This window comes from Miscanthus floridulus, chromosome 8 (genome assembly GCF_019320115.1).
Source record: "Miscanthus floridulus cultivar M001 chromosome 8, ASM1932011v1, whole genome shotgun sequence".
NCBI lineage: Eukaryota > Viridiplantae > Streptophyta > Magnoliopsida > Poales > Poaceae > Miscanthus > Miscanthus floridulus.
Genome location: NC_089587.1, coordinates 19,482,295 through 19,496,076, shown reverse-complemented (window position 1 = coordinate 19,496,076; position 13,782 = coordinate 19,482,295). Strand labels below are relative to the sequence as shown.

Sequence of the window (13,782 nt, the reverse complement as noted above, 5' to 3'; positions counted from 1 at the left end):
CACCGCCGTCGCACGGGAAGAAAGTCCCACCACCGTGTGGGAGAACGAGTCGAGCCACATGCCATCGGGAAAAGAGTGCCACCATAGTGGCTCGAGCTTAGGGCACCGACACAAGGCCGCTCGACGGTGGTGCACTCACTCTCGGGCGAACATGCGCATCAGCGAGGGGGCCTACAGCAGCGACACTATCTTTCCTCTGACCGCCATGGACGATCGCCACTAATGCTCTCCTCACTCTATGCAGGGCTAGAACAGGAGGGAAGGAGAGAAAGAAAGAAGTAGAGGAAGGGTAGCCAGATCTGCTCCGGCGGCGCTTTTCCTCAACGGCGCCGACGGCCACCGTGGCCGTCGCATCCACCGCCGCTGTCGCCTCTGTGGCGAAGACAGAGGAAGGGAGGGTGAAGAATGAGTTAGGGTTTAGGGAGGAGACCGGCCGAATGGTTTTTGACCCGCCGATCCGCACGGACAGCCATTTGAACATTCGATCCGATGATCGGCGTTCGCTAGACCCGCAATTGGCCCAGATGGGGAAGGCACTTTCCCGACCCAAGCCCAAGTTATGGCCTGGGCGTAGGGGAGCGTGGCAGCGAGCTGGGCCGAGCGTGGGCATGTGGGTGAGATGAGCCGCTGGGCCACGCGGGAGCGGTAGTGGGCCTCTACGCGAGCTAGGCCTTCGGGCCGAAATGCAAAGTAACATTCTTGTATTTAGTTTTATTAATTTTAGAAGAAATTTTAGATGAATTTTAGTCAAATTTGAAGGTTTAAATCTCTGTCAAAATTTGAACCAACAGAATAATTTTTCTAGAGAGTAGATGAGTACAGAAAAGTACTTCTGAAAAGTAGATAAATTATATTTTTCATGTTTCCGCTGTAAAGTTAATGATTGTAATCTTCTCATTAAATTCAAACCAACAGGAGGATTTAATTTGAAGAGCAGTTACTTTTAGTAAATTATGATTATGTTTATCCTCTAATTAAATTAGAACCAACGGGAAAATTTAAATTAGAGGAGTAGTCCGATTTGTTTATGTTAAATTATGGTATTGTTATTTTCTGACCAACGTTGCTGATAACAATATTATAATGAGTTTAAAGTTGAAGTTTAAATCTCTGATAAATTTTACACCAACATGGTCAATTTTTCAGAGAGTAGATAAAGACCAAGAAATGCTCCTGAACTAATAGAATGTATTTTATTATCGTGTTTCGCTGCAATGATGTTGATTATCTTCTAATCAAATTCGAACCAATGGGAAAATTTATTTTTGAAGAGTAGTTATATGTCTTTCAAGTTAATTTATGAGTTTTATTCATTAATTCTATTTTCTGCCCAACGGTGATGTAGAATTGATGCAGAAGCATCTTGTAAGTTTTATTTTTTAGCCGACGAGATCACTCGGTTGCATGCCAACGGGTTGCAATGCTGGGGTATGTGAATGAAAAGGCTTAAGTCAAGCCAGTTCAGGACTGTATTTTGTTAGTTTACTAATTTTCTATTTAAATTGGAACCAACGAGAAGATTTAATTGGAAAATAAAGTATAAGTGAATGTTTTGGTCATCATGACTAAAATTTTCGTTACAAAAATTTATATATAGATTTATCCCGCATGGGGAGAAGTTTGGCATAGTATTTATGCTAGTCAATCCTACATGGCGGGAGAAGTTTTGTGATGACTCATGTTTTTGTATCCCGCATAGCAAGAGAAGTTTGGGTAGCTCTTATGCTATCCTAGTATTGACCATATCCTAGTATTGACCATGGCATAATAGAAATGCACCATCATGGTCAATACTAATCAAAGACAAGAAAAAGATGCAAGCGTGACTTGCAAAAGTACAGTTAATAAAAGACCTCGTCGAGTTCTTGAAGTGGAATGAGGAAAGTGTACTCCTATACGGATCAAGAAATAACTTTATTTGTATGGCATAATCATGTGAATAAAGTAAGTCATTAGTGTCTCCTCATTCATAGTTTTTTGAATAGTTCTCGAAATTATGGCAGTATAGTTCATGTCATATTTCGAGGGGGAGAATTGTGAGATGAATTAAGAGTAAGAATTAAGATCAATTAAGAAACTACTCTTCATTAAGAGTGACATAAAGATACTGATGAATGTGTACTCTTCATTAAGAGTGAGGTACAAATATTGTAAGAAACTGGGTGAGATAAAGATTTTGATGAATATGACCGTCGGTCATAACAATGATACCCCTAAACAAAGAAACAACTAAATTCCTAGATTTTTTTAAGTTCTAAGAGGAAGATAGCGTAGTCACCATCAAAGATATTAAAGCGGTACTTAAAGCGTCATATAAGGTTTTAACAGATTGAACCCAAATAAGAAATTAGAAGATACACTATCTTTATAAAAGATGGGACGATCTGAGGGAGCACGGTATGCAGAGACCTATGACTTGAAGAGAAGTGGGACTACGTGCCCACTTCAGTGATTCAAAACAACAAATTTCTCAATACATGTTGATGTTGTATGATTTATACAACACCTGTTGTTGGCTCTTCGAAGAAGATGAATAATGTAAACATGGATCTTGTGATACAGGAGCCTGTAGAATCAATTGCCTCTTGGAAATGAAGAGCAACAATAGCCCCACATGAAAGTACCAGTAGTTGAGGCCCTAGAAGGTTTCAAAGAATTAGTAAACTAGTTTTCTGATGACCATGAAGTCTATGTTAGTGAAGAAATTTAAATAAATGGTGATCCCACCTCATTTGAAGAAGCCATGAGAAATGTTTACTCGTTTGAATGGCAAGAAGCTATGAAAGTTGAAATGAATTTGATGAATACCAATGATGTTTGGGACTTAGAAAAAATCCCTAATGGAGCCAAAACAGTAGGCTGTGAAAGGGTCTACAAGACAAAATATGACTCCAAAGGGAATGTGGAAAGATATAAAGCATGACTTGTAGCAAAAGGCTTTACGCAAAGAGAATGAATAGATTATGATGAGAGTTTTCTCTCCAGTCTCATGCAAGGATTCTTTTAGAATCATAATGGTGTTATTGATATATTACGATTTAGAGTTACATCGGATGAATGTAAAGACGTCATTCCTCAACGAGGATTTGTATGAAAATGTTTATATGACACAACCCAAAGGTTTTGTCATGGAAGAAAAAGAATGTATGGGGTGCCGCCTGTAGAAATCCATTTATGGGTTAAAAGTAAGTTTCTAGACAGTAGTATTTGAAGTTGATGAAAACAATAAGAAAGTTTGGGTTTTAAAGAAAATATGAAGGACAATAGCATTTATGTGAAGTTAAAGAATGGAAAATTCATTTTCCACATCCTATGAATATATGACATTCTACTCACTAGTAGTGATGTTAATCTATCATTGGAGAAGAAGAAGTTTTGTCCTCAAGTTTCAATGTGAATGATCTTGGTGAAGCGTCATTGGTTCTAGGAATCAAAATTTACCGAGATAGAAGAAAATGAGGTATTAGGACTATCGCAAAGGCATACTTAGAAAAGATTGTAAAGAAATAAAGTATGTAGACGAGTAAACCCACTAATCTGCACCTAGATGGTCCAAGAAATCCATCAATGGTATCAGAGCCAGGTTGGTGTGTGGATCTATTTTGGGGGAGTCTAAGTTTTAGCATTTAGAAGGAGGTGATTCAAATCGGATCGAACTCCGCACCATCACCACCGCCTCGATGCCGCGTGGGAAGTCACCCCGAGCCATCGTGGGTGTGAGGAGAAACCACCTAACCCTAACCCTAGAAGGTGAAAGGATAGATCGGGAAGGGAACAGAGTGCCGCCGTAGTGACTCGGGCTACTCGACGGCGGCGCGCTCATCCTCAGGCGAACACATGCAGTGGTGATGGGGCCTACGGCGACGCCAGTCTTCTTTTCCTCCGGCTGCACTACGGGTGGCCACCGCTGCCTCGCTTCGCACAACATAGAGAGAGAAAGGGGAAAACAAAAATGAGTTTAGGGTTTTGGGGGAGCGGCACAACATCAGTTTTGTTCCTGGTGATACTATGCATTTGGCCTGACCCATCAGGCGCTCGCGTGTGTCGACCCATGGCCAAACACATGCTGTCGCACTCCGCATCCTGATTTGTTCGTTCCCCTTCTAGGGTTAGGGTTAGGCAGTTTCTCCTCGCGCCCACGGCGGCATGGGGTGACTTCCCGCGTGGCGTTGAGGCGACGGTCGGCGGTGGTGACGGTGTGGAGTTTGATCCGATTTGAATCACCTCTTGGCTGATGGGTCGGGCCGAATGCACAGTAAAGGTTAAGAATTTGTTTATCTATTTTCAGAAGCAAATTTTGATGAATTTTGATTAGTTTTTCATCTCTATTCAATTTTGAACCAACGGGATAAATTGTTTAGAGAGTAGATAAGTACACAGTAAAATACTTCTGAAAAGTAGATAAATTATTTTTTCATGTTTCCGCTGCAAAGTTTAATGTTGATTATCTTCTAATTAAATTCGAACCAATGGGAGAATTTAATTTGAAGAGCAGTTATATTTAGTAAATTATGATGATGTTTATCCTATAATTAAATTCAAACCAACAGAAAAATTTAAATTAGAGGAGTAGTCCATTTTGTTTAAGTCAGATATGGTATTGTCATTTTCTGACCAACGTTGATGACAATATTATAATGAGTTCAAGTTTGAGGTTTAAATCTCTGATAAATTTTACACCAACGTGGTCAATTTTTTAGAGAGTAGATAAGGACCAAGAAATGCTCCTGAACTAATAGAATGTATTTTATCATCGTGTTTTCCACTATAATGATGTTGATTATCTTCTAATTAAATTTGAACCAATGGAAAAATTTAATTTTGAAGAGTAGTTGTATGTCTTTCAAGTTAATTTATGAGTTTTATGCATTAATTCTATTTTTTGCCCAATGGTGATGTAGAATTGATGCAGAAGCACCTTGTATGTTTCTATTTTAACTGACGAGATCACTCGACTGCAAGCCAACAGGCAGCAATGTTGGGCTATGTGAATGAAAAGGCTTGAGTCAAGCCAGTTCAGGACTGTTTTTGATTGTTAGTTTACTAATTTTCTGATTAAATTGGAACCAGCGAGAAGATTTAATTGGAAAATGAAGAAATAAGTGAATGTTTTAGTCGTCATGACTAAGTTTTCGTTACAGTAAATTGTGTATAGATTTATCCCGTATGGGGAGAAGTTTTAGCATAGTACTTATGCTAGTCAATCCTGCATGGTGGGAGAAGTTTTGTGATGATTCACATATTTTGTATCCCGCATAGCGAGAGAAGTTTGGGTAGCTCTTATGTTGTACTAGTATTGACCGTGGCACAATAGAAATACATCGTCATGGTCAATACTAATCAAAAGACAAGGAAAAGATGCAAGCGTGACTTGCAAAAGTACAGTTAATAAAAGACCTCGTTGAGTTCTTGAAGTGGAATGAGGAAAGTGTACTCCTATACGAATCAAGGAATAACTTTGTTTGCATGACACAATCATGTGAATGAAGTAAGTAATAAGTGCCTCCTCGTTCACAGATTTTTTAAATAGTTCTCAAAATTATGATAGTAAAGTTCATGACATATTTTGAGGGGGAGAATATTAAGATCAATTAAGAAAAATACTCTTCATTAAGAGTGAGATAAATATCAATTAAGAAAGATACTCTTCATTAAGAGTGAGATAAAGATTAATTAAGATGAATAGGACCGTTGGAGGAGTACAACGGTCACAACAATGATACCCCTAAGCAGAGAAATAGCTAAATTCCTAGACCTTTTAAAGATCCAATAGGAAGATAGCATAGTCAGCCTCAAAGATGTTAAGGTGGTGCTTAAAGCGTCATATGAGGTTTTAACAAATTAAACCCAAAATAAGATATTTGAAGATACACCATCTTTAGAAAAGATGGGAAGATCTAGGAGAGCATGGTATGTAGAGGTATGCAAAGACCTAAGACTTGAAGAGAAGAGGGACTACGTGCCCACTCCAGTGACTCAGGAACAATAAGTTTCTCAATACCTGTTGATGTTGTATGACTAATACAACACCTGTTGTTAGCTCTTCGAAGAAGATGAATAATATAAACAAGGATCTTATAATACAGGAGCCTGTAGAATCAATTGCCTCTTGGCAATGAAGAGCAACAACAACCCCATATGAAAGTGCCAGTAGCTGAGGCCCCAGAAGGTCTCAAAGAATTAGTAAACCAATTTTTCTGATGACTATGAAGTCTATGTTAGTAAAGAAATTCAAATGGAGGGTGATCTCACCTCATTTGAAGAAGCCATGAGAAACGTTTACTCGTTTAAATGGGAAGAAGCTATGAAAGTTGAAATGAATTCGATGAATACCAACAATGTTTGGGACTTAGAAGAAATTCCTAATGGAGCCAAAATAGTAGGCTGTAAAAGGGTCTATAAGACAAAACGTGACTCCAAAGGGAATGTAGAAAGATATAAAGCACGACTTTTAGCAAAATGCTTTACGCAAAGAGAATGAATAGATTATGATAAGAGTTTTCTCTCCAGTCTCATGCAAGGATTCTTTTATAATCATAATGGTGTTATTGGCACATTACGATTTAGAGTTGCATCAGATGGATGTAAAGACGACATTCCTCAATGGGGATTTGTATGAAAACGTTAACATGGCACAACCCAAAGGTTTTGTCGTGGAAGAAAAAAAATATATGGGATGCCGCATGTAGAAATCCATTTATGGGTTAAAAGTAAGTCTCTAGACAATAGTATTTGAAGTTGATGAAAACAATAAGAAAGTTTGGGTTTTAAAGAAAATGAGAAGGACAATAGCGTTTATGCAAAGTTCAAGAATGAAAAATTCATTTTCCACATCCTGTGAATAGATGGCATTCTACTCACTAGTAGTGATGTTAATCTGTCATTGGAGAAGAAAAAGTTGTCCTCAAGTTTCAATATGAATGATCTTGGTGAAGCGTCATTGGTTCTAAAAATCGAAATTCACCGAAATAGAAGAAAATAGGGTATTTAGACTATCGCAAAGACATACCTAGAAAAGATTCTAAAGAAATAAAGTATGCATGCGAGTAAACCTATACCTGCTCCTATAGTCAAGGATAATAGATTTGGGAACTTTAAGTGTTTCAGGAATCGATATGAGATCGATCAAATAAATATGGTTCCATATGCTTCAGCTGTTGGAAGCTTGATGAGTGTACAAATACAAGTAAGAACTTACCCTGACCTGGTTTACGTATTTGGGATATTTTGGCAGAAGTCCAGTCCAGATATAGATCACTGAAATAGAGTTGAGAATGTCTTGCAATTTAGCAAAGTATCATAGGCTTCATGCTAAGTAAGAAAGAATAACTGCTCTCAAATAGTTGAGGGTACAAATATTAAGTCTTGATGAGATATGTAGTGAAATCCACAGTAGTTGTTAACACTCGCATTTAGAGTATTATTGTGGAAAAGCTCCAAAGAAATAGTTGTGATGTCATCAATGATGCAGACCATAGTATAGCTTGTCATGAGGCTTAAGGAACAGGCAAAATGAGGTTAAGGGAATTTATACTCGGATTTAACAATGGTAGACAACAACAATAACCATTTAAAGTAAGTTAACTCCCAAGACAACATGTCAAGTGTGCTACCAAACACATTGACACTAAGTTATATGTTGTAAAGGAGAAAATCCAGAATTATTTTGAAAACATTGAGCACATAAGTACCGAGTTAGTACTTGCGGATCCGTTTACTAAAGGCTAACCACCTAGTGCGTTCAGAGAATACACAGTCGACATGGATTTACGGGAAAGCCTATGATTTCTAGATATTAAGGGCCTAGTTGAGAATCTGTTTTAAAACAGAGATATGCATTGTTGTTGTTTAATCTAGTGGCAATTGACCATGACGATGAGGCACGCTCTATGCACTGATCTGTGATGGAATAGGAAAAAGATAAAGTAAGCTGAGTTTAAGTCATAAGATGAGATCAAGGGGGAGAATGTTAGATGATCTCCACCAGTTGGCCCAATGGCCAATTGGGCCCTTGATCCGCGCCCTGATCGGGGGCGCTCAGCCGATTCTCCTGGCTGATGGGCCCCATCGCGCAGCGCCATAAAAGGACGGTGGGAGGCTAGGGCACAAGACGACGAGGTCACCGGTCGCCGCCAGCCCTACCCCAAAGTTCCTAACCCTAGACCGATCGAAAGGGGCGCTGTGAGCGACGGAAAGCGCCATCGCTTTCGCTGCCGCTACGACTCCAGTGGCCATGTCGTTGTGGCGCCGTGGCCGTGACTGCGCATGGCGAGGTACATCAAGTCTCCCATCTAAGTTATGTTTTACCCACTGATCTATACCTAGATGGTCCTAAAAATCCATCATACACATCAAAGAGATGAGCGAAGCTTTTTTTTTTTTTTTGCTTGATCGATAACTCGAGCCTGGGGAAGTTTGTAAAGAAATAAACAAAGTTTGCTGTGCTTTCTTGATCATGTTGCATTGCATCACATTACTGAGTTTCATGCCAGCTTCTTGTTAATACCAGTATAGTTAACCGAAGGTCTTTCAAGTAAACTATTATTAGGTCTTCCAAATCATGCAGCTCAATCTCATGCATCAATCTCCATTATGACCGTATCAAGTAAATTAGAACTCTCATCGAATCTGTTCAAAAGATGACACTCAAAAGTCAAAACTCGAGCTATATTGAACCAATTGTCACAGGCCTTCTGTATTAGCTGAAACTGCACGGTGAGAGGAAAAAGAAAAACAGAGAACAAAATTTCACTCATTTTGGAGCAATCTGCACAGCTGCAGCATCAGCCGTGACATGCTGTGATAGCCCTTCAGCTGAACGCCTGATCGCCGGTGCAGGCCGGCCTCGTCCATCGAAGTGCGGCTGACCTCGCCGCACTGAGGATGAGGAGCAGAGACTACACTGACACTGCAATCCTAAACCTGCAAATCCAAGGCACTCGCTCGACAGATAAATCTCAAAAATTAATGACGAACCACCATACTCAATCATCCCATCAATTAAATTACAAATCGTCGAATGGCACCCAAACTCTAGAGCTGATCTATGCTGCATCTACTTCATTCGCCCATTCGAATGGTTGTTGAATCAACCAAACCCAATGGCACATTGAAGCTCTGGATGGATGTCTATGGATCCGATCAAGCACCTCTCGCTTGCTACAAAAGCCAGGACAGCAAGCGCGCCTACGACGCCGCGCCACAGGCGACGGCCACCTTCTCCCGCCAGTGGATGAGCACGGCGACGGCAACGTAGTGCGTGACGGCGCCGACGAGCACGAGCACGTGGAAGATCTGGTGGCTGTGCCCGACGACGTCGAACACCCCGGGCCGCCACTTCTCGGGGACGCGGCTGACGTAGAACCAGGCGCCCGTGGCGTAGGCGAGCCCCATGGCGACCTCGAGGCCGAGCGCCAGGTAGCAGGCGGCGTGGCCCCAGTTGAGCCACAGCGCGTGCAGCGCCGGGACGACGCCCGACAGGCCCATGGCCAGGAACAGCGCCGCGCGGAGGCGGCGGTAGCGCGGGGACGAGCAGGACGGGGAGAGCAGCGCGGCCACCACCAGGGCGCCCAGCGCCGTGATGGCGGACAGGTAGGCCACCCGCGCCGGCGGGTGGCACAGGAAGGCGTAGTACACTGGCGGCACGAAGGAGGCGACGATCATCACGGAGATGCCCGCGTAGTCGAGCTGCCAGAACACCACGCTGGCGCGCCGCGAGTGGCACGCCAGCAGGTGCGCCGTCGCGCTGATGGCGAGGCACGACATGGCGCCCACCAGGAACACCATCCGCGGCCACCGCGGCACGCCGGACAGCGACGCCCCGGCGTCGTGCCTCGGCAGGCCCTGCAGGCAATCAGTCAGAGCAAACAGCGATGATCACATTCACATTCATTATTTGTGTTGTTTTGGTGCTGCTCGTGCTCAAAGCAACAACAAAAAATTTCTCTATTTCTTGCTGGAATTAAACTGTTTCGCAGTGAAATTCTTACAGATTTCATTTGGATATATTCCTTTCTATGCCGTGAGGGTCGATAACCCGGCAGGATCACGAATAAAAAAGACTTTTGTGCAATTGGATGTTGATAATCAACTTGGATTTGTCTGCTCATCACAACTGAGTATGGTGACCATCCAAGTGGATCGAAAATTGGCCAAGAAAAGCCTCTGCTTTTCATGCAGGTGTCATTGTCATTCCAGAGCATCGTATCATACTATCATAGCGAGACCAAGAGTAAACGGTAAAAATATTGCAAAAGCATCTAGGCTTTAACCCCTACCTCTCTGGTTTGCAATGTGAAGCGAACAACGCTAAAGACAAATCCAAATGGATTGCTTCATTGAAGAAGTTGGGGATCACAGCAGGAGTGCAGGGTACAGTACCAGGCATGTTTGCTTCGTTGGTTGGCCACAGTCGACCAAGTATTTGGATTGAATCACATAAGTGGTCTGCACCTTTGATCCTTGCGAATTGGGGATGTTTGGTTTATGGAGCTTCCAAAATATATGATGCTTCATGCATCATCTAATGAATTTTGATGGGTCATTTCCATAAAAAATAAACTGATGGATCATATATGGCTTAATTTGAGGACAGAACTCTGAATCAAAGTGACTAGCATCCAAACAAGAGCCTAGGATTTCCGTGACAGGATAGTACTTTCTTGGCTGTTGTCATTTGTTATTGAACAAAGATACAGGACAACTCTAAATTCTGATGCCCATTTGTTGCATTCTACTAGTACAGTCGTGAACCGTAGGGCATCTACATCTGTGTTTTCTGGCCGTGTGCTCGTGCAGAGACGCAGGATTCAAAGAGAGCAAAGACAAGGATGGCCATGTGGGCGTGCCCCCAGCCAAGTACTTGGCTTACTGTCTACTGCTTGTCAACAGATCAAACCCTGACCATGTCTGCCGTGTTGGCAATACGGCACAGGTCTGGACTAAATTACACACAAATACTAGTGTAGTTTAGTTCTGAATAGGTAGGAGTATTCTGCTGATGCAACCAAAACCATTACAAAATGCAACCAGAACCATTCAATAGTTCTTATAATAGCAGTCAACTTGGCATCATCTCTGCACACGCAACAATTCCTAGATTTATCTTGTGTGTTTAGCTAGAGCTACCACTATTAGTTATCGGTGTTGCATACTTTCACTTACACAAGGAACCCACACCACAATTCCTAAAAGTTTCTCAAGCCTACTCACTGTTATGTTTCTGATGAAACAAAAGTGAGAGTTAACAGCAATTTGCCAAAGGAACAGGGGTTTTAAAAACGCAGTACCTAAAGTGATACAAAAGAAATATATACAGCGATTGGGGTTGGTGATTAGTTGCTTACAGAATGGTGGCTGCCCCATGAAGCATTAGCTGATCTCACCACGAACCTGCAAGAAAATTGGACGGTGCAGACTTAAAGTGGGCCTTGCATAAAGAAAACAGCAAGAGTACTAGGTCGGCGCTTTGCAGAACCGAAACCAAGCATATTTTTGTTCTCACTGGGGTCCCCGAAAATTTCGGAATTTGGAGCGACCACAGCAGTCCCATTTTCATACTGATGCTCCCACTCTATTGGATTTCATCAACAAGGACATAGGAAAGTGGACATAGCCACACACACCAAAGTCACTATTCTCAGACCTCATCGGCTGGTTACTCATCCTTAGGACAATCTCTTGGCACATGATCATTAACCAAGAAAGTTTCTACTGTAGAATCTAGCTTGATGTTACACTTGCGATGTTATGGGATGTAATGTTGTTGTGCCATATGTATGAGCATAATTTGTTCTCATTTGTTTCATCGCACTGTACGTAGGCCCTTATGTCTTGTATCAGTCAACTGTCATGCAATTCTTCTTTTCATAAACTGTGACAATAATGCAAACTAATGAAAAAGGTCTGATTGTGTCATTATAAACTTGAAGGATGAATAACTTCACAGACTAGCCGTGTGTCATTCAATAGCATTAGGATACCCAGAGCACGGGTGAATGTCGGAGGTGTGTCAAATGTTGAAGACTTTCTTATCCTTAGTGTAAAAAAGGCCCAATTCCTAGGTTTAAGGGAACAATTGTGAACATCTAGACGGTCTATTTGTAATTTATAGACTTCTTTGTAATTATAAACCCCATCGAGATTAGAAATAAAAATCACCACCTCCCACGCCTCCAATAAAAGGGAGCAGGGCTAGGTGGAGGGACCTTATGGCCACTCTCACAATTGCTCTCTCTCCCTGTTACTCTCTTTTCCATCCTCTCACGGTGAAGATAATAACTAAACATGAATAAATTTTGTGTCTACCTAATGTAAGATATAACTAGCAATGAAACTAATTAAGAGGTTCATGTAAGAGCACTCTAAAGATACAATATTTCAAGTGTTAAGCATATGGACTACATTAATTTTTAACTAATATTTGGTTCGCAAAGGAAAAAAACAACTATTTCACGTCATATGTTGGAAAATGAAAAAAAAAACATATTATGTGGTAACAACCAATGTTGCACCTACTGCAATTCAAGTGTCTTACCTATGCACATAATATGTTTGTATGCGGCTCGCCATTATAGCTTTAGTGACGCCACAAATCGCATCCGCAATGTCGCTTGCCAGCTAGTATGTGTGAACAAAATTTTTTTAAACGAGTTTTACCTCTGCTTATAAGAAAGCATATGTGTGAACAAATTTGTCGAGAGCGAAGGCCTTTTGTGTAAGGTTTGGTGATTGCAAATACAAGAAAAGCAAGGGAGCGCCACAGCAAATTCCTCACATGATAGACCCTTTCAAGCTTTTCTGCTAGCGCCTGGTAATCACGCAGGAACGGAGCATGGGGGAAGTTTTATTTAGGAACTGCAGAAACGGGCATGTCGATGCATGTGCATGTACCTCATGATCCCCGGAGCGGTCTCGTCGGCGGCCTCCGTCCATCCTCCGGCGACCGCGAGCGCCAAAAAAAACAGGAACCCTCCGAGATGACTGCGGGGACAACACAGAAAAACGAGAAGGAACGAATCATCCACCATTCAGACGGACAGGCAGGGGAGGAAGGAAGAGGGTCGGACGCGAGGAATCGAATGGATCGGGGGAGACGGGGAAGGGGAAGGGGAAGGGGCACGCACGTCCAGACATTGAGGGTCTCGTTGTGCCAGGCGAAGGCGCTGAGGAGCGCGTCGCGGATGGGCCACTCGGCGCGGTAGTGCCCGCGGATGTACTCGTTGTCCTTGAGGTACTCCGGCAGCTCCTCGTACCCGACCAGCCGCGGCCGCCGCCGCGCCTCCGAGCCCGCACGCGCCATGGCCTCCTGCCTCTTGCTGGGGCCGCGGCTCCGCTTCGTCGGGGCAGTCGCGGCTCCCATGCGGTGGTTGGGGGTATACCTGGGCACCTGGCCTGGCTGCGCGCTGCGCCCGGCGTTCGCGCGGGGGAAGCCGGAGCTCGCGGAGGAGGACGGGGGTTATTGGTGGCAAATCTTGGCGGGGAGCGCGCGTGCGTGGGGCTGCTGGGCGTGGCAGAGCCGAGCCGGGCACATGGATTTGCTCTGTCGCACACGCTTTTCTCTGCGTTTCTCTCACTTTATAGAAGGGAAGACACAGAGACACGGATGCGCTGCCCCCACCCCACTCGGGGTCCTGTTGGGTTTGGATTTGGATCTCAGCCGTTGGATCGTTGGACGGGTTTTGCATCTTTGTAATTTCCTTTTAGTAATTGGCATACATAATAAATCCCCCGGAGGTAATAGTAGGTAGTAAGTGGTGTAAGGATTTTTTTTTTGTTTTTATA

The 13,782-nt window shown here is 42.8% G+C and overlaps 1 protein-coding gene across 1 annotated transcript; it reads right to left on the bottom strand.

Moving 5' to 3' along the window:
- Window positions 1–8,689: 8,689 nt before the first annotated feature.
- LOC136471277 (heptahelical transmembrane protein ADIPOR2-like) lies at window positions 8,690–13,534 on the bottom strand. The gene is made up of 4 exons (XM_066469008.1): window positions 13,125–13,534; window positions 12,892–12,981; window positions 11,346–11,391; window positions 8,690–9,843 (listed from the first exon to the last, which is right to left on the bottom strand). The coding sequence occupies exons 1-4, from the start codon at window positions 13,358–13,360 to the stop codon at window positions 9,187–9,189; spliced, it is 1,029 nt and encodes a 342-aa protein (XP_066325105.1). The 5' UTR covers window positions 13,361–13,534; the 3' UTR covers window positions 8,690–9,186.
- Window positions 13,535–13,782: the final 248 nt, after the last annotated feature.

Bases quoted from the DNA above. Each gene is read 5' to 3' on its own strand.
- LOC136471277 (XM_066469008.1), bottom strand. From the start codon at position 13,360: ATGGGAGCCGCGACTGCCCCGACGAAGCGGAGCCGCGGCCCCAGCAAG. The intron at 12,982-13,124 runs GTGCGTGCCCCT...TTGTCCCCGCAG, and splicing joins GAGACCCTCAATGTCTGGAC to TCATCTCGGAGGGTTCCTGT. The intron at 11,392-12,891 runs GTACATGCACAT...ATTTTCTTGCAG, and splicing joins ACCGCTCCGGGGATCATGAG to GTTCGTGGTGAGATCAGCTA.